The following is a 19,616-nucleotide window of genomic DNA, read 5'->3' as shown; positions in this document are numbered from 1 at the left end:
AGCAATAAATTGCTCCCTTGCAAAAGGAAGGGCTGCTGCGTGGTTTCTTATACTGCAAGCTTCATGATTCATGTGAATGATAGTCAAAGTCAGCCATAATGAAAGCTTTGATTCAAATGATTAAAACTTAGCAATCGTTCCTGGCTCACAGTGCTCTTAATTTGTGTCTCTATTCTTGCTGTTGTTTAAATGTTTAAACAGTTTAAATGCACTTTCTTTCTTTTTTCTCTAGTAATTTGTTTTTTCCCCAAAGTCACTTCAGCTGATCAATATTTTGAATCAAGGTAATTTTCCTTTGAGACTCTTTAGTAAGAGTGCAATACTGCTACTTCACTAATCAGCTAGGTGCTCAAGTAATGAGAGCCAGAGAACGAAAACATGAAAAAAAAATAGCTTTATTCAACCAATGCTTTTTTTTTCACTATTTGTCATTTGTGTTGATAGCAAAGGCAAATAAATATCTCACACTTCACAAAACAGACTCTGAGGCCAGGATATCTTTTGGTTGAAGTTCAGAACATCAGTTTCAGAACATCGCATGATCTGCATCAGCAGCAGGAGTTTAAAAGGTCCTTAAAGTGCTTAAAAAAAAAAAAATTAATTCTGTTACAGCTGGGCAAACTCCCAAACCTGCTGATGGAAACCATGTGATATAATCGAAAGCTCCAGAAAAAGCTACTAAATGGAGCTCGTGGTGAGATTGATTTGTCAATTGATCTTTGTTTTTTGGATCACTGCATTGTCACTAATGATTCAACATTTCCCGATTCTGATCCCTAAAGGGCTCTGATTCAATACTTGACACATGGTGATAACTATGGTGATATTATGTACCAGGGATAACTGTGGCACTAAAAGTTTAGTTTAGTTTAGAGTGAAAGAAGGGAGCAGAAACAGTATATTTTATACACAGATTAAGAAATTGTACTTAATGTGGCTCAGTCACATTTGGCTGATACCCAACACTTTATTGCCTGAATCAGAATTTAAACTTTGTAAAACATGTTTATGTCACATACACAATCATGCACTACACACACATGCATTCACATATACACAGTCTGTATTATGTGTTATGTTGTTTTTATCCTGAATCTGTTATTTATTTGTTTTAATTGTTTTAACCTGCATTTTAAAGCCTAACCAAGGACAGAGCTGCAAATTAGCTTCAGCTATACACAATATCCAGAATATACTGTACACTCTATACAGTACATCTGTTGCATTGCATCTCCTTATTTAACAATGTTTATCTGTCAATAAACACTTAAACTAATCAATTAATAAGGTCAATATCAGTGCTAATGCTCAGTGGATCAGTGTATCATGCATGATTGTCATACTTGCTTTTATAACGCCATCATCTTCTGAATATATGAGGCTCCTTTTCAGGTCCCATGGCTTGTCTAGAGAAATACTGATGGGCTTAAATTGGGAATCAGTGTTTGCTTTTGATACAGGGATTTAGGATTCAGATGATGTGTTTAAAACCACTTGAGTGGCTTCGTCAGCATTAGTACTACATACTGCATTCTGAGGATCACTGATAACACTTTGCTCACAAGACATGCTACACTATGCTAATATGCTCATGTTAATGAGCATATTTAACATAACACACGTAGGATATGGAGCACTGTTCAAACAGTACAACATAACGCTTACATAAGACAGAAACTGTCATCCTCACGTACCTTGTTTCATGTAGTTTATGCTCTGCAATACAAAACAAGTCTGTTACCTAGCAGCAACTTAACACTTACCATGACCTCCAGCTCTGCTCAACAGCAGCGCCACTGAATCAGCCTTATTGTTATTCCAAAACAGTAGACCGAGCTTTAATTTGTCCTGTGATCTGGTAGGTGATTTCTGGATGCCAGGGCAGCGATGAAGAATGCATTCAAATCTGAATAGATCAACAGTCCAGAACAGCCCAGAGACAGAAAGGAAAAGATACAGAGAGAGATATTTGTTGGAGCCAGCCTGGTTTCTGCACAACAGGAATATCCTCAGATAGTGTAAATAAAACAAGCACAGATTCTTAACCAAAGCGCATTCCTGAGCAAGAAGAGACAGAGATAAGCTTTTGCTCCTCTGGAAAGCTGGCATGAAAACACTTCTACTGTTGAGCTCATACCAGGTTTATTGTCAACATCAAAATATATAAAAATCTGTGTTTTTAAATCTTTTAAAATTGCTTTAGTGTAGTAGTTACTGATTTGTTATAGTAAAAGTAATAATATAGTTTATTGTTTCCATGGTTCCAGATTGCTCTTTGACCTCAGTTGTCTGCAGCCAGGGTACCACTGCAATAAATAGTTTAGCTGTCTGGTGAAAGTCGAGGAAATGACCTAAGGATGCACTGCAGCAAGATTAAAAATAGGTCTTAAAATTATTCTGCACAGTATTAGCTAGAGGCTTGGTGGCAGGGATGCGTAAAAAATCCTGTTATGTTAGCCTGCACACAGCCTCTGACTTCAGTTCTGGTCACAAGAAATAATAAAGAATTTTGAAACCCGCTATGTTAGAATACTTTCAGGGATTAAAAAAGCAAAAAACAAAAACAAACAAAAAAGAAACAATCTGTTGAGAAAACAATTATCTAAAATGCCCTGAGGAAGAGGGGGTTAGATGCCTGAGCCACATATCACTGCTCACAGTGGCATCAGATGTGACAGGCTATGTAAGTAAGTAAGTAAGTAAGTAAAACTTTATGTATATAGCACCTTTTTTAACCAGGTTACAAATAGCTTTATATCAACACTGGTACAGAAAGAAAAAGAGGACACAAACACAAAGCACATACAATATATATATATATATAACACATAACACACATATGAACACAGAAAGCATACAGCAACCAGTCACCACCCAGAGCATACCCTTGAAGTTACCCCCATCAAATGGGAGGGGGGACATTGTTCCAAAGCCTGGGTGCCAGAGCAGCAAAAGTGCAGTCGCCTTTGGTTTTTAGTTTGGCACAAGATATGGCCAAAAGGGTTTTGGGTGGATGACCTAAGTGATTAAAAGAATCTTAAAATTGATCCTGATCTCCACTGGCAGCCATGGCAGTGAGGCTAAAATAGGAGTGATGTGAGATCCACAGCCAGTCCTTGTTAATAGCCTGACTGCTGCATTTTGTACGAGCTGAAGATGTGCCAGGGCAGCAGGAGAAAAGGGCATCGCAGTAGTTGAGATGGGAAAAAATGAAGGCATGAACGATACATTCTAAATCAGAAGCTGATAATAATGGTCTGATTTTTGCAATGTTCCTGAGTTGAAAAAAACCCAGGATTGAACCAATTTGTTGACATGGTGTTCAAATTTCAATTTAGGGTCAAATATAATGCAAAGATTCCTAGCGTTGGTTTTGACATAGGAGGAAAGTGGGCCAATTCACTGAAAAATGCTATTTTTTAGTATTTTCAGAGCCAATAATGAGAAGCTCAGTTTTGTCAGAATTTAGGTGAAGAAAGTTGAGAGAAATCCAGTCCTTTATCCTGGCTAAACAGTTGTGGAGAGTGTCTAGGTTGCTAAAATCTCAAGCTCATCTGGTTTTACTGAAAAATATAGCTGAGTGTTGTCCGCATAACAAAAGCGACTGGTTATCCAGCTCAAGGGAGGCATATACAGAGAGAAAGTAGTAGGACTGAGGATTGACCCCTGAGGCACCCCATATAACAGCGGAGTGGATGAGGACACACAGTTACAAATATTTGACAAATATGACACAAACCACTCTAGAGCTTTCCCTGAGATACTAATGCATGTATTTAGTCGATTAATGAGGATGGAGTGATCAGTGGTATCAAAGACAATGCTCATGTCAAGTAAGACCAAAATGGAGTGTTCCCCCCTATCAGCCTGCACAAGGATGTCATCCTTTACTCTTAACAAAGCAGTTTCAGTACTGTGTTTCTGGCAAAAGCCAGATTTAAATTTATCAAAGATATTATTCCCTTCATCAACTTGAAGAAGCTGCTCAGTGACAAGTTTTTGCAGTGCTTTGGAAATGAAAGGTAATTTTGAGATGGGTCTAAAATTGCTCAGAATGGATGGATCAAGGCCATTTCTTTAGAAGGGGCTGGCCACTAGCTGTCTTAAATTGATCAGGGGCATAACCATAACCCTTTTAAGAGTTTGGAGAGTAAGATATCAAAATGACAGGAAGGCAGGCAAAGATGAGAAATTGCCTTCATAAGTTTGTTCATGGTAATGGGGGCAAAATGGGTTAGTAAATTTAAAACACTACTAGATGGATCAGAAGTGGAGGATGGAGGCAGTGGGAGCAGGTTGTATAAGCTGATTGATTGTTCTAATTAGAGCCCAGGGATTGTGTTTATTAGTAGCAATTAAGTCTGAGAGGTAAGCTGTTCTTGTATTCTTGATTTTTTGATTGAGGAAAGTCAAAAAATCTTTCATGTGTAGAAACTGAACATTGAGTTTTGTCTTTTTCCATCTACACTCAGCCCTCCTGCAGTCCTGCTTACAGCTACAGATAGCATAATTTATCCACGGAGATGATTTGGTGGCTACTGCTGACCTGGTCGTAATAGTTGCAATGGCATCTAACACAAAGGAACACAGGTTATTGAAATTATTGACCAGATCATTAATGTTAGAGGGTTGGGTAGGGCTATTATATAAATCAGAGAAAATAGATGGGATCTTTGAGGCAGACTGGTTATTAAACATGCAGGAACATACTGTTCGTTTGTGAATCGGAGAAGTTGCCTGGATGCAGGAGTCAAATAGAATACATTTATTATCAGAGACAAGGACAGTCAATGACAAGGAGTATATAGTCTGACCTAGAGTAAATATGAGGCCAAGGCTGTGTCCCTTCATAGCAGAGCTGACATCTCTCACTGCCATCATTAACCAAAGTCATCAATATTTAACTGAACTTAATGGCAGCTCTGGGAAAAGGTGGTTCAGGGCCTTTCCTGCTCCTTGTGTTTAGGGGGTTTATGTGACTTAAAGAACTTAAACCAATCTTTTTTAACACAGAATATTATTCAATGTTTTATCTGATTTGTTTTTTCAGCGTTTGCACTTCATTTTAAATTCACAGCGGTGAATCGAGGCATCTTCTATTTAACTTAGTAGCTGATTAACACAAGATCTGTTTTACTTGAGGTATTGTGAAAGACAAAATGAGAGTGAATAATTGAAAGAGAACCAAATGAATAAACAGCACGAGCCTCCTGAGGGGTGTAATTCTTTTAAATATGTATCATCAATAGAATAATTCATTCCACTGAAAGCAAGATTTGGGTTTTGATCATTTCATCCACCTGGAGAGGAAAGCAGCTTTTTTGGTTGTTTTTTTTTTTTAGGAAGTAAGGATTAAATTGAGATACTGTTGCTCAAATAATGTTCAGCCAAGATAAACTTGGAAGCCTGGAAACTTGGAAGATTAATTTTTAACTTTGAAATGAGTTGGTTGAGTTTATAAAGAATCTTTTGTATTCGACAGTGAAACTTTGTCAGTGATAAGGAGCTGGAGTATCATGGATATCTAACATAATACTAAATTACTTTGTCCTCTGTGCAGATGACCCAAATAACTATAAAGTTTTGTAAATTGACAGAAGGTGTACAGTGTGCCCAGAGTATAAGTCAGCAGTATATACATGTCCTGCAGGCTGTGGTTTTTCTATCCTTCTACCCTATGGATTTGCATACGCAGGGCATGATGGCACAACCTCCAACCAAATCAATGAATGAATGTGCATCAATGAAACAACAATTATATTTTAAAATGAATGTTAATATAATGAATTTTGCCAAGAAATCATTTGATTTAAAAACTATTTCTAGGGATGATTTTCCTATGTAGAGCTGCTCCTGTGAAATTTAGTAATGACATGGTCTTCAACAAAGCTCAGCTATATTATACAGTTCAGTACAGCACAGCTCACCAGTCAACATTTCACCATATCTATTTCCTTTTCACTTAAAATAAAGTAAAAGTACAAACCACAAAATTGAAATAAACAAAGGTTGGGTTGGTTGAAAATGCTTCTCACACAAAACAGCAGCATCTGAACCAGATTACATTGACCTCCTTACAGTAATTACATTTATTGTTTATCTCAGAAGATGAATGCTAAGCCTGGTGGTCAGAGGTGTAAACACAAATAAACACAAATGCATAAATAAAGAACTGAAAATGGCTTTTACAATTTTCAGTGGCATCTTTAAGTGCCATAGGTTCTGCAAGATGATTGATAAAAAGACTACACATCACTTCAGTACATGGTCCATGTCCTAAAAAAAAGCTGCTGATGTTGTGCAATCTCTCTGTGCCAAAGGTGACCTGTGACCTTTACCCTGCTTTGCGTTTTCACCATCATCTTAAATGACTCTTCAGACACATTTTCTTTTAACAGAAGCAGGACACCAAAATACTGATTCTGTAATTCTGTATCTGACAAATTACTTGTCTTTTGTAAGTGCTCAACTAATTTCCAGTAATTCTTTCAATTTTTTTTTTTAACTGTGTTACACTGCATAGCATTCAGGCAGCATTTTGAAAGAAAGACAAAACTAACCCTTTTTCTAACTCTTTGTTGTGTGTACTTACATAACCATCTATTGAGGATTGAGTAGAGAGCAAGAAAAAGGGGAAAGGAGGCATGGAGGAAGATACAAACCGAGAACACAGAGCGATAGGGGAAGCGGTGATATGAGGTGCCGTCTGATGGACTGAGCATACACAAAGGCAAGAGCAGTGTTGGGGAAAATAACAAGTGACAGATAGAAATCAGTGGCAGTGCTACACATGGTGTCCGTGGCACTCATTCCAACAGGCTGATTGATTTAGCCAACATAAAGCCTAGAGGGCTTTGGGTTGTCACACTAAGGGGAGCTCATTGCCTCTCAAACGGAAACTGAAAGCCTACAAGAAAGAGGACATGCAGAATGAACAGAAATGTCACGTATTGCTCACCCTTGTCTGTTATCAGAGAAAGCTAGTTTCATTCAAACAAGGTGTTTTCAAACCACTTCTCCTCCGTTTCCTTCTGGTCTGTGTCTTAAAAATAAATCTGTCTTTTTAATATAGTTTCCTAAATATAGTGTGAGAAGAATAATACATGGCCCAGTGTATGAGCTCACTCAATTTTATGTGCATAAAATTACATTTTATTGCACTGTCTCACAATATTTTTACAGCCACATTATGCATTACACCCTAAATTTAGAGTGTGTGTTTTTTGCAATACCATGATGTGTTCTTTGTCATAAAGTCACAAAGAGATTTATTTTTTTAATACAGACATGCTAGGAAACCTTAATTATTATAATTGTTTTATTTCTTACTGTTATTTTTAAATGCACATTACCTGCTTCAGCTTACTGAAGGACAGGGAGAAACCTTGGGCAGTTTATCGTCTATTAGGAGGATAAAACTCCCATGCATAGCTATGGGTTATTCATAATACCTGTAACATTTAATTTGCATGTCTTTGTACTATTCATGGGAGGAAACATGCAATATCTAGGAGAAAACTGTAAAGACTGTGGATCTACTGTGAGTCTTGGTCTTTCTAACTGTGCTAAGCATGACACCTATCATTCACACATGTTGTTATTCTCTGAAACATATCGTTTTGTTAAAGTACAGGTTCACAATTTTTTAAGTCTGCCCAAAAACAATAGTCAGGTGCCCAAATAAACACTGACACATGTTTTTCTTGCAATAATAATTCCACCTGTTCATACTGACCATTAGTCAGTCATTAATGCATTTACATTGTAGGTGATGGTGGATAAAATCCAAAGATCATGTTTGGGGCAGCATGAAAATCTTTAAATCAACAGAGACATTAGTGTGTAATTTTACTCCTGCACAAATTTATTCTCAAGCATCTGAAGCACCACCGCAGGTCTTATGTGGGAATATGTTTTCTATCCATTAAACTGGAGGCATACTTGCACTGATATACACTATCACTCCGCTACAGATGGTTAGTTGAATGGGTTTTCTGCCTGATAGCAGCAGAGGGCTGCATCTCATTTTGGATGTTGCCAGAGCACTGGCTGGTTAACCTTTACTGCTCTCCAGTAGGACACTGAACCATATGACATGTTAATGTTTCATATTCCCAAACACTTTAATGAATGTCTGCCTGAATTGACGGAGACTGGTTGGGCTAAGTTCACTTCTTCAAAGGAAACCTTCACAGTCATTAAAATTTAAGAGATGTTCATGAATAATTATGACTTCATATTCTCTGTCTGTTCACATATCATATCTGAGGTAGCCACAGAAGTACACAGAGGTAGAATGAGGGCAGGTTATGGTTATTTAGTATGCCTCCCATGTAATCATATATAACGCCCATGTAATCATTCACTCAGTGAATGAAATGGAATGCAAAAATATATTTTAACTAAAATTGAATTTGGAATGAAATTGTAAATGTAGTCCATGTGCACTTCTAGTGGCCACCTGGAAAGCAGAATTCATGAGTGACTCATGAAATGAAATCTGCACCATGTTAAAAATGCTATGTTTCATTTGGTTTACATCATGAGAAACTGTCTCAATGTTTTGACCACAGTGTTAAACCTGACATGCAATTTGTGAAACTAACCTCAAGAGAATTAATTAGTAACCTTTAAAGGTGTTGAAATACTAACAGAGGTGAATTCTGTTCCGGAGAGCATCAAAGATATGTACATGACTGAAGGGACAGACGCTTCAGTGGAAAGACCTGCATCAGCCTCTGGTCCCGCAGACATGGAGGGGTCCAGTGACAAGTTCTTCTGCTGCAGGTGGGTGCGTCACAGGGTTCCACTGGCCCACAGAGAGGAACTATACCACATCCTGCGGATGACAGGGCCCCTGGTAAGGTTTGGCATGTTTACCTCCCTTCTACATATATGAGAAATTGGGTACTAGGATCAAGGTTGTCTTTGATAATAAGCTCATTTTTACAATGGAAGAATGATGAAAGCGATTTTCCCAAGAGATTTTTTAAACTGTCAACAAAAAAAATGGACTTTGTGTTTTAGAAGCAGGAATCAGTCAACCAAAAACAGGGTTTGGCAGGTTTCAAACAGTGACTGAACAATGTTTGCAAGCTGCCAAAGTGATGACAGTGTGACAGCTCATTTGCTAAGCCGTAGTATGAAGGCTGTGATTTATAACTGCAGATTGTGTTTACTGAAATTTAACAGTGCATTACCTGTGAGCTACTAGTTGTACCAACTACACCATTGTTGATGTTTTGCTTTCTAGCTGCTCTCTCGAATCCTTCATTACCTGCTTCCATTTGTGGTTACAATGTTCTGTGGGCGACTGGGAAATGAAGTGATGGCTGGCTATGGATTAGCTTCTGCTGTAAGTGGTCATCTGTATATTCCAACGAGTTGTGGAGGTGGAGACATAATTTCAAGGGAGCTGGTGGAGGGAAAATGAAATATCACAACTATGAACTCACCTTCCCTGGGTAGCTTTTACAACTCTCCAACAATCCTGATGATTTAATCAATATATGGTACATTTATTGTTATGAGTCATAGAAATATTTCTTACATCACAGTCCTAAAGTGTATCGGACCAATTCAAGTATGTTTTTCATATTAATTTCAGACCATTAATGTCACCACTGCAGCAACAGGATTTGGTCTGGGGCTGGCATGTGATACTTTGGTGTCTCAGGTCTGGAAAATAAAATCTTCTGACGCAATGATACATCACATTGACCCTCAATGCCAACTTTTTCTCACAAAATTATTAACATTGTCACTATGCTGTTGTGCAGACATTTGGTGGTAAGAACCTGCTGCGGGTGGGAGTGATCCTTCAGCAAGGCATCATCATCCTGCTGCTGTTTTGTTTGCCCTGCTGGGGTCTGCTCATTAACTCCCAGGCCATCCTGTTGTGTCTGGGTCAGGACCCTGAGGTGTCCAGGTAACAACAAAGTAGTTTCTATTGTACAGTGAAAGTTTCTTCCCATAACTGAGGTTTTGAGTGGCAGTGTACTGTATATCACCTTAAACAGACAAGTGCATGTTTGTCTTTTTGATTTCAGAATAGCTCAGCTGTATATAACAGCATACCTTCCAGCAGTACCTGTGAGTTGTGACTTATCTTTCACCTACTAATACTTTCCCTCAAACCATGAATATCAAGAGATTTTTTTTATTGTATTTTTTGTCTTTTAGGCAATTTTTCTGCATCAGCTACAGGTGTCTTATCTGCAGAACCAGGTGTGCAACTGCCCTGTAAACATAATTTGGCCTCTTATTTCAGAGAATCAAAATATGTTGTCTTAATTAATGTAATTACATTTCTGAGGGGAAAGGCATAAGTGGTACTCATCACATCTTCTGCTGTTTCTGTTTTTAGGGTATAATATTACCACAAATGTATACTGCTGCCATGGCAAACATAGCAAATGTGGTGACAAACTATGTATTTCTTCACTGGCTGGGTCTGGGGGTTAGGTATGTGTAAACACACATATTTCAGTATAAAATGTACATTTTACTAAAACCGGCATACACTGATATGAATGTGTTTTGTGTGCATGCATCTGCCTTACAGTGGATCTGCAGCAGCCAATACCCTGTCTCAGATTTACATCTGTGCTTTTCTGTTTGCTTACATTTGGTGGAAGAAGCTCCATGTAACAACATGGGGAGGTGAGGGATGTGATACTTGTAATCCTTCTCTGCTTACATGCAGACATACACTGTTCATCCTCCATCTTTTTCAGATGACATAATTAAGTGTCTCTCTCCCCCTGCAGGCTGGTCTGTAGAATCATTGCAGGAGTGGGGCTCCTTCATGAAACTGGCCATTCCCAGCACACTGATGACATGTTTTGGGTGGTGGGTTTATGAGTTTGGGGGATTTTTTGCAGGTAATTCGAATATATTTTATAGATGTAAACCATCTACAATATACAGTGAAATTTTATTTTATTTATGCCTATCCCAAAGCTCACCGATTTGATTCAACAAGCATGTGATACAAACTTTGAGTCATGACTGTGATGTTTTCTATTTCTCTAATGATCAGGAATGCTAAGTGAAGATGAGCTTGCAGCCCAACATGCTGTGATGATGGTGTCATTCATAACCTACATGGTATTGTGTATTGACTGTGTCAGAGCATCACATTCTCACTCTTCTTCACACACATCTCAGTCTCTTTCACAATTTATAGTTGTAGTTTAATTTCTTAACGCTCTTTGAAGCAGCTCTTTTGCATTATAATGTTCCTACTTTATGATTCCTGGCTGTATTACTTTTACTTTTTCCAAAATTATGAATCAATAGTTCCCGCTTGGTATTCAAGCTGCAGCGTGTGCCCGAGTGGGTAATGCTCTCGGTGCAGGAGACACTGCCAGGGCGATCCTCACCAGCAAAGTATCCCTCTCTCTCGCAGGTCAATTTGAAATATATTCAGCTGTTGTTGCTTATAAATAATAAACCAGCATTTAATGTTTTAATGCCTTGTTTGACAGCTCCTCTTTTCCAGGTGCCTTTGGTGTTGTTGAAGGTCTTGTGCTCGGCTTCACTAAAGCAGTGATTGGCTTCTTGTTCACCTCTGATGAGTGAGTCTCCACAGCTGCACGCTCATTTCAATAACTGTAATACTTAATGTGATTGTTAGAGCACAGGTGATACCTGCGGGATCTTAATTATAAAACTTCATTTCAGGAAGATCATAGGCCTTGTCTCTGAGTTGATGAGTGCTTATTGTTTCCTTCAGCTCTTTGATGGTCTTGTGGTGAGTCTCCCCAGCTGTTCTTGTGTTCAAAGCAAATATATTTGTATCATTCAATAAAGTGAGAACACATGATAATTAGACATGTGTCTTCTTTCCATCCTAGTGTGTGTCAATGGGCATCTTCTTGGGCGCGGGCAAACAGAAGATACCAGCTGTGGCTAATTTCATTGGATACTACGGCATAGGACTTTCACTCATTGTTATTTTAATGTTTGTTGCAAAACTGAGAATTATAGGTGATTACTTGAGGAGATCATTTTCTGTTGTTGTCAGAGGCATTCAAGACAAAGTAATAGCTGCATAGGAAGAGCATATTATTATAAATAAAGCCTGCTGTGTCCTTGACAGAATAATCTGTCCTTTTCTCCACAGGTTTTTGGCTGGGACTGCTCATTTGTGTAATTTTACAGTCCACCTTCTACATCATTGTCATCTTCAAGCTGAACTGGAAGAGTATGACAGAGGAGGTATGCAAGTGGCTAACCTAATGATCAGGGTCCTGCAGGGCCTTGGCTGCCTGGACAGAATTTGTTTTATTTTTACAGCATTTGAGATAGATCATGCTTTTGATAGTTGTGTGTTACATGTAGAATAAAGAAGGACACTGACAGTTGAGTTTCTGTATCTGTTTGTTTGTAGGCTGTGAAACGAGCTCAGAAGAAGACACATGTGCCATTATTAAACACAGCTGCCCTGTCAGACGCTGCGGGTACCAACACTGCTGGTCAAACAGCAACTAATGGGAATGTAAGTGATCTGTCAAACTTAACACTAACAACAGAAATGCCTTTTTTGTAGCTTGTTCCACATTTTTATCAATTGACTTTTCTACTTTGTTTTCTTGTTGTTAACTCATTTATATTGGACACTTAAGTCAAAGATACCAAATATCGAATAACTATAATTTGACAGTGCCTGCTCTCCCATATGAATTAACTAAATGAAGTAACAGGAAATGTAATACTGTCTCCCAAGTCAGGGGATGGCTACATGTCTGTGAGTACCGAGCACCACAATGGGGACACAGAGACACAGTGTGGACATGTGGTCCAACAGGTGAAGGCTGACCGTCTCTCCATTACCCAGCTGATCCTCAGACGAGGCCTCACTATGTTTGCGGCTGTTGCTCTTCTGGCTGTGGGAGCATCTGTGCACTTCCTTGTGCCTTTGCCAGAGATCGTGACTTCAGAGGCCAACTTTACAATGGACTGGATCAATACTACATATACCCCTGATCAAATTCTCTCTACTGTGCTGGACTCCTGAGGAGTCAGGACAACCTTGAGAGCATTGATCATAAAATCATTGTTCATGCTCAATGTCATAAAAAAATAAAATGTTATGCTCTCTTGAACTCATCATCTTTGATATTAAGTGGCTGAATGCAAAACAGTGACAGATTTGCTGAAAATGAATGAATGATTTATTTAAGAATATTTTGCTGTAAGAGATTATTTCATTGTTTGATAATAGATAATTTCACTTTTTAGGTTTTCTCTAGGTTTTTGCTCAGCTGGGAATATAGCTGTGTGTTGTCAGCATAGCAATGAGAGATACTGTATTTTCTATGAACAGACCACAGTGGAAGCATGTATAATGCAAATAACATAGGACCTAAAATAGAACCTTGGGGCACACCACTCCAAATAGTAGCAGAAGATGAAAAATAATTGATCATAACTGAAACTAATCCATATTGTAGAAGAGACACAAACTAGTATAAGGGAGCATATTACACATCTGAGACGGTCAAAGAGTATAGGATGTTTGACTGTATCAAACATAGCTGAACAGCCCAACAAAATTAAAACAGCATGGAGTCTCAAGACAGTATAAGTCATTTGTTACTTTAAGAAAGCCAATTCAGTACTGCGAACTGTGTACTGAATTTGTCCAAAATGTTGTTGCATTGTATAAAAGGGACAAATTGTGAGAAAGATAAAAGAAATTACTCAGAAATGATTAAATATGGTTGGATCTAAATGACTAAGAAGGTGTTTATTGTGGATAAAATATTATATCAATTATATCAAATATTTCCTTAAGAAGGCGAGGTGGAATTATATCCATTGAGCAAGTAGTAAGTGTGAAATGATATCGGACAACAAAGAGAATAGGTTCAAAATGTTTAATAATAATATTGTAATATACACTGTAATATTATTAATATTGATAATTGATTGTTGGGGGTGGGGTTAACTCAGAGTCTCAAAGAGAGAGTCAATCTCTCCATATAATATATTTCCTTTAAAAGAGATGTCCACTCTATTTTTTGTTGGAGGCTCTTTGATCATCCATTTCTTAGTATAGCTTTTTTACTTGTTAGAAGACATTTGTCTTGAAGCTTTAAGTTTGATCAGTATATTACCTAGATTTATTGTACCAAAATTCAATCTCTAAAGCCAAACTTTATTTCTGTGTCTATTTCTAGCCAGTATGTTTTGTTTGATGGACAGCTCCAAAATATGTGAAAGGCACCAAAGGGTTAAATGATCACATTGTCTCCTACAATGCCCATTGTCCATTCTGTACATTTTTTATCTTTGAAGTAATGAAAAACCTGATAACGTTCTTTCAGGACAATTCTCTGCATTGACCAGAACTAGAGGTAATGGGTTGAAGTTCACATGTTTAACCATTCAAGATGAAGACATTCTTGCTTTCAAGTCCTCTATCTTAGTCTTTGTTGTGATTGCAGGCATTTTTTTGTCTTTCCCTCACAATCTGCGTTGTTTCAGCTGGCTTTGGCTTATTTCCAGGTCAGCTGTTACCACAACAAGATTTCCTTCCTTTCCAACATCCTGGAGAGCTTAGATAAGTACATGAGAGAAAGGACAGACACTTCAGCAGAGGGACCTGCATTGGCATCTCATGTTGTAGACATGGAGGGGCCCAGTGACAAGCTTTTCTGCTGCATGTGGGTCCGCCTCAGGGTTCCCTTGGCCCACAGAGAGGAACTGTACCACATCCTGAAGATGACAGGGCCTCTGGTAAGGATTGGCACTGTTTATATAACTTGCACTATCTGTAAGGAGCTGTGTGGATTGAGGCAGTCCTTGCTGAATTGCTGATTTATACAACAGAAGATTTACGAGAAAGGGTTAAGATGTCAGGAAAACAGACTTCCTTGTCTGAGACTCAGAAGCAGAAATCAACTGACGTAAAGCAGTGTTTGGCAGGTTTCAAACTTTGGCTGAACAGTGGTTGTAACCTGCCAAAGTGACGACTATGTGACAGCTCATTTGCAAAGACTTACAGTAGTCTGGAGCCATAATTGATAATGGATTGCACATTTTGTTAATTTACCATGTATCACCTGTGAGCTGCTAGTTGTATAAACTGCACTATTGTTGATGTTTGTCATTCTAGCTGCTCTCCCGAATCCTCAATTGCCTACTTCCATTTGTGGTTACAATGTTCTGTGGGCGTTTGGGAACTGAAGTGATGGCTGGCTATGGATTAGCTTCTGCTGTAAGTGGTCATCTGTATGCTCCAGAGTTGTGGAGGCTAACAAGAGGAAATTACAGGTGGAGATGTAATTTCAAAATTAACATTACAACTGTGAACTAGATAGGTTTTACAATTCTCTCATAAACATGTTGATTTAATCAATATAGTCCTTAAGTGTACATCAGACTTATCAATTATGTTTTTCATATTAATTTCAGACCATTAATGTCACCACTGCAGCAACAGGATATGGTCTGGGGCTGGCATGTGATACTTTGGTGTCTCAGGTCTGGAGAACCCTTTTCATATGACTATATAAGAGACTGATATCTTATATTGACCCCCTTGATCCCAACTATTAATTTCCGCCCTCCTTTCTAAAATGTTTATGATGTTTGTTGTGCAGACATTTGGTGGTAAGAACCTGCTACGGGTGGGAGTGATCCTTCAGCGAGGCATCATCATCCTGCTGTTGTTTTGTTTACCCTGCTGGAGTCTGCTCATTAACACCCAGGCCATCCTGTTGTGTCTGGGTCAGGACCCTGAGGTGGCCAGGTAATTAACAGCACCAAACCTACAGTAATACCATAGCTACCACTACAACTGATGTGTGCAAGTTTGAAAAATAATCAGTCAGTACTCTTGACCCAAACAAATACCACTCCAGCATTTAAGTCAAATCTGGTCTGCACAGATTTATTGAACACAATCAGCATAATGGGAAATCTTTATTCTGACTTAAATGGCCAAATGACCTGCTCCACTTACATTTTATATCACAAAATAATTGCACTGAAATCTCGCTGTTCCAGTATTTTGCTAGGCATATTTTGACCTACTGTAAGCATCTAATGTACTTAAATACAAATAGTTTCAACTCCATCAGTTTGTTACTTTCTCTGTTTGCTGTTTGGTGTATTGGCAGGTGCACAGTGGATTTAACTAAGCTCACACAGCTGCCTGTTAATGCTGTAACTTGAGTCTTAGCATTAGCTAAAAACTCACCTGTACAATAAATGTGCGTAACCAGAACAATGAGATAAAAATATAGATAACAGAGTTCATTACACATAGTCAGCGGTTCAATGTTAATTAAAAAATATTTCTTAATGCAGGTTTCAATAATAGTTTCTCCCAAAATAAGATTTTTCTTTTGCTTTCCTATAACTAATATTACATTTGTCAGTGTAAATAAATGAGATTGCAGTGATGATGAAGAAGTGTAAAGTCAGTAGACAATTATAGTTACAGTACCAGTCAAAAGTTTGAACACCACTTCTCATTCAAGGGAATGGGAAGCTGTGTCCAAACTTTTGATTGGTACTGTACTTAAAATAATTTCTTCCCATAATTTAATTTCTGATTTGGGGGGAAATAAATGAGGTTGAGTTGATGTTGAAGAGCATATATAAGTTTAAATTGATAAATGCTTGTCTTAAATTGGAGCTGAATACGTCTTCTTGATTTCAGAATAGCTCAGCTATATATTACAGCCTTCCTCCCGGCAGTGCCAGTGAGTAGTGACTTTTCACCCACCTTCTTGTACCACACATTTTCAGAGATTATTGTTTGGTTGTTTGCACAGCAGGCATATCATTAACCTACTTTCTCACATTTTAAATCTACCTCTGTCTTTTTGTTTCAGGCAATGTTTCTACATCATCTTCAAGTGTCCTACTTGCAGAACCAGGTGCTCCTCTCTATTCATTCTGATAATCCTATATTATCTTATTTCAGAGAATCAAAACATTATATACTATTAATCTTCTAGAATTTCTGGGGGAAATGTGAATGGCACTCATTGCATTGCCTGGTGTTTTTGTTTTTAGGGTATAATATTGCCCCAAATGTACACTGCTGCTATGGCAAATGTAGCCAATTTGATGACAAACTACATATTTCTTTACTGGCTGGATCTTGGCGTGAGGTAGGTGTTTCATTCATTCAATTCAAAATCTGAATCAAACTATTACATTCACTAATATGTATGTCTCTGTTTGCATGCATCTGCCTTACAGTGGATCCGCAGTAGCCAATACCCTGTCTCAGATTTACATCTGTGCTTTTCTGTTTGCTTACATTTGGTGGAAGAAACTCCATGTAACAACATGGGGAGGTGAGGAATCTGATACTTGTAATCCCCCTCTCACTGTTCATCCTCCATCTTTTTCAGATGACATTATAAAGTGTCTCTCTCCCCCTGCAGGCTGGTCTGTAGAATCACTGCAGGATTGGGGCTCCTACATGAAACTGGCCATTCCCAGTACACTAATGAAGTGCTTTGAGTGGTGGATTTATGAATTTGGGGGATTCTTTGCAGGTAATCCACACATAAGATGTAGTTATTGTAAGGCTATCTCTAAGCCGTAGAGAACTTAAAGTAATGGCTGTTTATGTGTACTTTTTCTCTAATGATCAGGAATGCTGAGTGAAGATGAGCTTGCAGCCCAACATGCTGTGATAATGGTGGCATTCATAACCTACATGGTATTGTGTATTGACTGTGTCAGAGCGTCACATTTTCACTCTTCACACACATCTCAGTCTCCTTTCACAAGTTATAGTTGTAGTTTAGCTTCTGAACGCTCTTAGAAGCAGCTGATTTGCGTGACAGTGTTCCTACTTTATGCTTCTTGTATGTATTAATTTAACTGTTTTTCAAAATTATGGATCAATAGTTCCCACTTGGTATTCAAGCTGCAGCGTGTGCCCGAGTGGGTAATGCTCTCGGTGCAGGAGACACTGCCAGGGCGATCCTCACCAGCAAAGTATCCCTCTCTCTCGCAGGTCAGTTTGAAACATATTCAGCTGTTGTAGCTTATAAATAATAAACCAGCAATTAATGTTTTAATGCCTTGTTTGACAGCTCCTTTTTTCCAGGTACCTTCGCTGTTGTTGAAGGTCTTGTGCTCGGCTCTACTAAAACAGTGATTGGCTTCTTGTTCACCTCTGATGAGTGAGTCTCCACAGCTGCAGGCACATTTAAATAACTGTAATACTCAATGTGATTGTTAGAGCACAGTTAATACCTGCAGGATCTTAATAATCTTAATTATAAAACTCCATTTCAGGAAGATCATAGGCCTTGTCTCTCACTTGATGAATGCTTACTGTTTCCTTCAGTTCTTTGATGGTCTTGTGGTGAGTCTCCCCAGCTGTTCTTGTGTTCCGAGCAAATATATTTGTATCATCCAATAAAATGAGAAAACAAAAATAATTAGACATGTGTCTTCTTTTCATCCTAGTGTGTGTGCACAGGCATATTCTTGGGCACGGGCAAACAGAAGATACCAGCTGTGGCTAATCTTATTGGATACTACTGCATAGGACTTACACTGAGCGTTACGTTCATGTTTGTTGCAAAACTGAGAGTTTTAGGTGACCATTTTTTGTCCTTTATACATAAGGTCAAGGAAAAAATAGGTGGTACTGTACATAGGAAGTGCAGGTTGTTCTAAATGAAGCTTGTTGTGTCCTTCTCCGCAGGTTTTTGGCTGGGACTGCTCATTTGTGTCATTTTACAGTCCACCTTCTACATCATTGTCATCTTCAAGCTGAACTGGAAGAGAATGACAGAGGAGGTATGCAAGTGGCTAATCTAACTATCTGGATCATGCAGTGACCAAAGACAAAGACAAATTTCAATAGCTATTTGTTACATAATCCATAAGAATACAGAGAGATTGGCGGTTGAGTTTTTGTATCTGCTTGTTTGCAGGCTGTGACACGAGCTCAGAACATACACGTGACATTAATAAGCACGGCTGCCCTGTCAGACTCTGCGGGTACCAACACTGCTGACCTTATATCACATAATGGAAGTGTAAGTGGCGTGTTATACTTAACACTGTCAAAATGTAAATTAAGTTTTACACTGTGATCATTTGACATTTCTATTTTGTCTCCTTTGTCTTTGACACCATTTGCGGTCATATGAATAAAAATGTCATATTTTCTCCCAAGTCAGTGGATGGCTACATGTCTGTGAGTACCGAGTGCCCTGATGGGGACACAGAGACACAGCGTGGACATGTGGTCCAGCAGGTGAAGGCTGACCGTCTCTCTATTACCCAGCTGATCTTCAGGCGAGGCCTCACTATGTTTGCTGCCGTTGCTCTTTTGGCTGTGGGAGTGTGTGTGCACTTCCTTGTGCCCTTGCCAGAGACCCTGTCTTCAGAGGCCAACTTTACAATGGATTGGATCAATACTACATATACTCCTGATCAAATTCTCTCTACTGCCCTGGTCCCCAAATGAAGAGCCACATTAACCTCGAGAGTCCAAGATAACCACAATATTTCTGTTTAATGTCAAAAATACAGTACAAAGGTTGTCAAACTCTCTTTAGTTTAACTCACTCTCGTCAAGACAATGTGGGTGTGTACAAAAAAAGTGGTTTATTTACTGTGAA

General features: G+C 38.6%; 2 protein-coding genes across 5 annotated transcripts; both read left to right on the top strand.

The window, feature by feature from the left end:
• Nucleotides 1-8,588: 8,588 nt before the first annotated feature.
• LOC137186267 (multidrug and toxin extrusion protein 1-like) lies at nucleotides 8,589-13,683 on the top strand. Of its 4 annotated transcripts, XM_067595060.1 has the most exons (18): nucleotides 8,589-8,860; nucleotides 9,254-9,355; nucleotides 9,608-9,676; nucleotides 9,780-9,928; nucleotides 10,050-10,092; nucleotides 10,183-10,227; nucleotides 10,367-10,464; nucleotides 10,565-10,662; nucleotides 10,770-10,883; nucleotides 11,042-11,109; nucleotides 11,302-11,410; nucleotides 11,504-11,579; nucleotides 11,686-11,755; nucleotides 11,859-11,991; nucleotides 12,128-12,222; nucleotides 12,395-12,502; nucleotides 12,731-13,245; nucleotides 13,295-13,683. In XM_067595060.1, exons 1-17 carry the CDS (start codon nucleotides 8,687-8,689, stop codon nucleotides 13,019-13,021), a joined length of 1,842 nt encoding a protein of 613 aa, XP_067451161.1. In that variant the 5' UTR covers nucleotides 8,589-8,686; the 3' UTR covers nucleotides 13,022-13,245; nucleotides 13,295-13,683. The 4 variants fall into 4 exon arrangements, with proteins under 4 accessions (XP_067451161.1, XP_067451163.1, XP_067451162.1 ...); XM_067595062.1 differs by lacking the exon at nucleotides 13,295-13,683 and having other exon boundaries at nucleotides 8,595-8,787; nucleotides 12,731-13,142; XM_067595061.1 differs by lacking the exon at nucleotides 13,295-13,683 and having other exon boundaries at nucleotides 8,595-8,865; nucleotides 12,731-13,142.
• Nucleotides 13,684-13,845: 162 nt separating this feature from the next.
• LOC137186269 (multidrug and toxin extrusion protein 1-like) lies at nucleotides 13,846-19,522 on the top strand. The gene is made up of 17 exons (XM_067595064.1): nucleotides 13,846-14,745; nucleotides 15,125-15,226; nucleotides 15,424-15,492; nucleotides 15,612-15,760; nucleotides 16,676-16,718; nucleotides 16,851-16,895; nucleotides 17,035-17,132; nucleotides 17,224-17,321; nucleotides 17,412-17,525; nucleotides 17,625-17,692; nucleotides 17,884-17,992; nucleotides 18,086-18,161; nucleotides 18,277-18,346; nucleotides 18,451-18,583; nucleotides 18,692-18,786; nucleotides 18,924-19,028; nucleotides 19,169-19,522. The coding sequence occupies exons 1-17, from the start codon at nucleotides 14,578-14,580 to the stop codon at nucleotides 19,460-19,462; spliced, it is 1,836 nt and encodes a 611-aa protein (XP_067451165.1). The 5' UTR covers nucleotides 13,846-14,577; the 3' UTR covers nucleotides 19,463-19,522.
• The last annotated feature ends 94 nt before the right edge of the window (nucleotides 19,523-19,616 follow it).

The sequence above is a fragment of the Thunnus thynnus genome, chromosome 7 (genome assembly GCF_963924715.1).
Source record: "Thunnus thynnus chromosome 7, fThuThy2.1, whole genome shotgun sequence".
Lineage (NCBI taxonomy): Eukaryota > Metazoa > Chordata > Actinopteri > Scombriformes > Scombridae > Thunnus > Thunnus thynnus.
The sequence above is the reverse complement of the archived record's forward strand: the minus strand, read 5'-3'. Positions and strand labels throughout refer to the sequence as shown.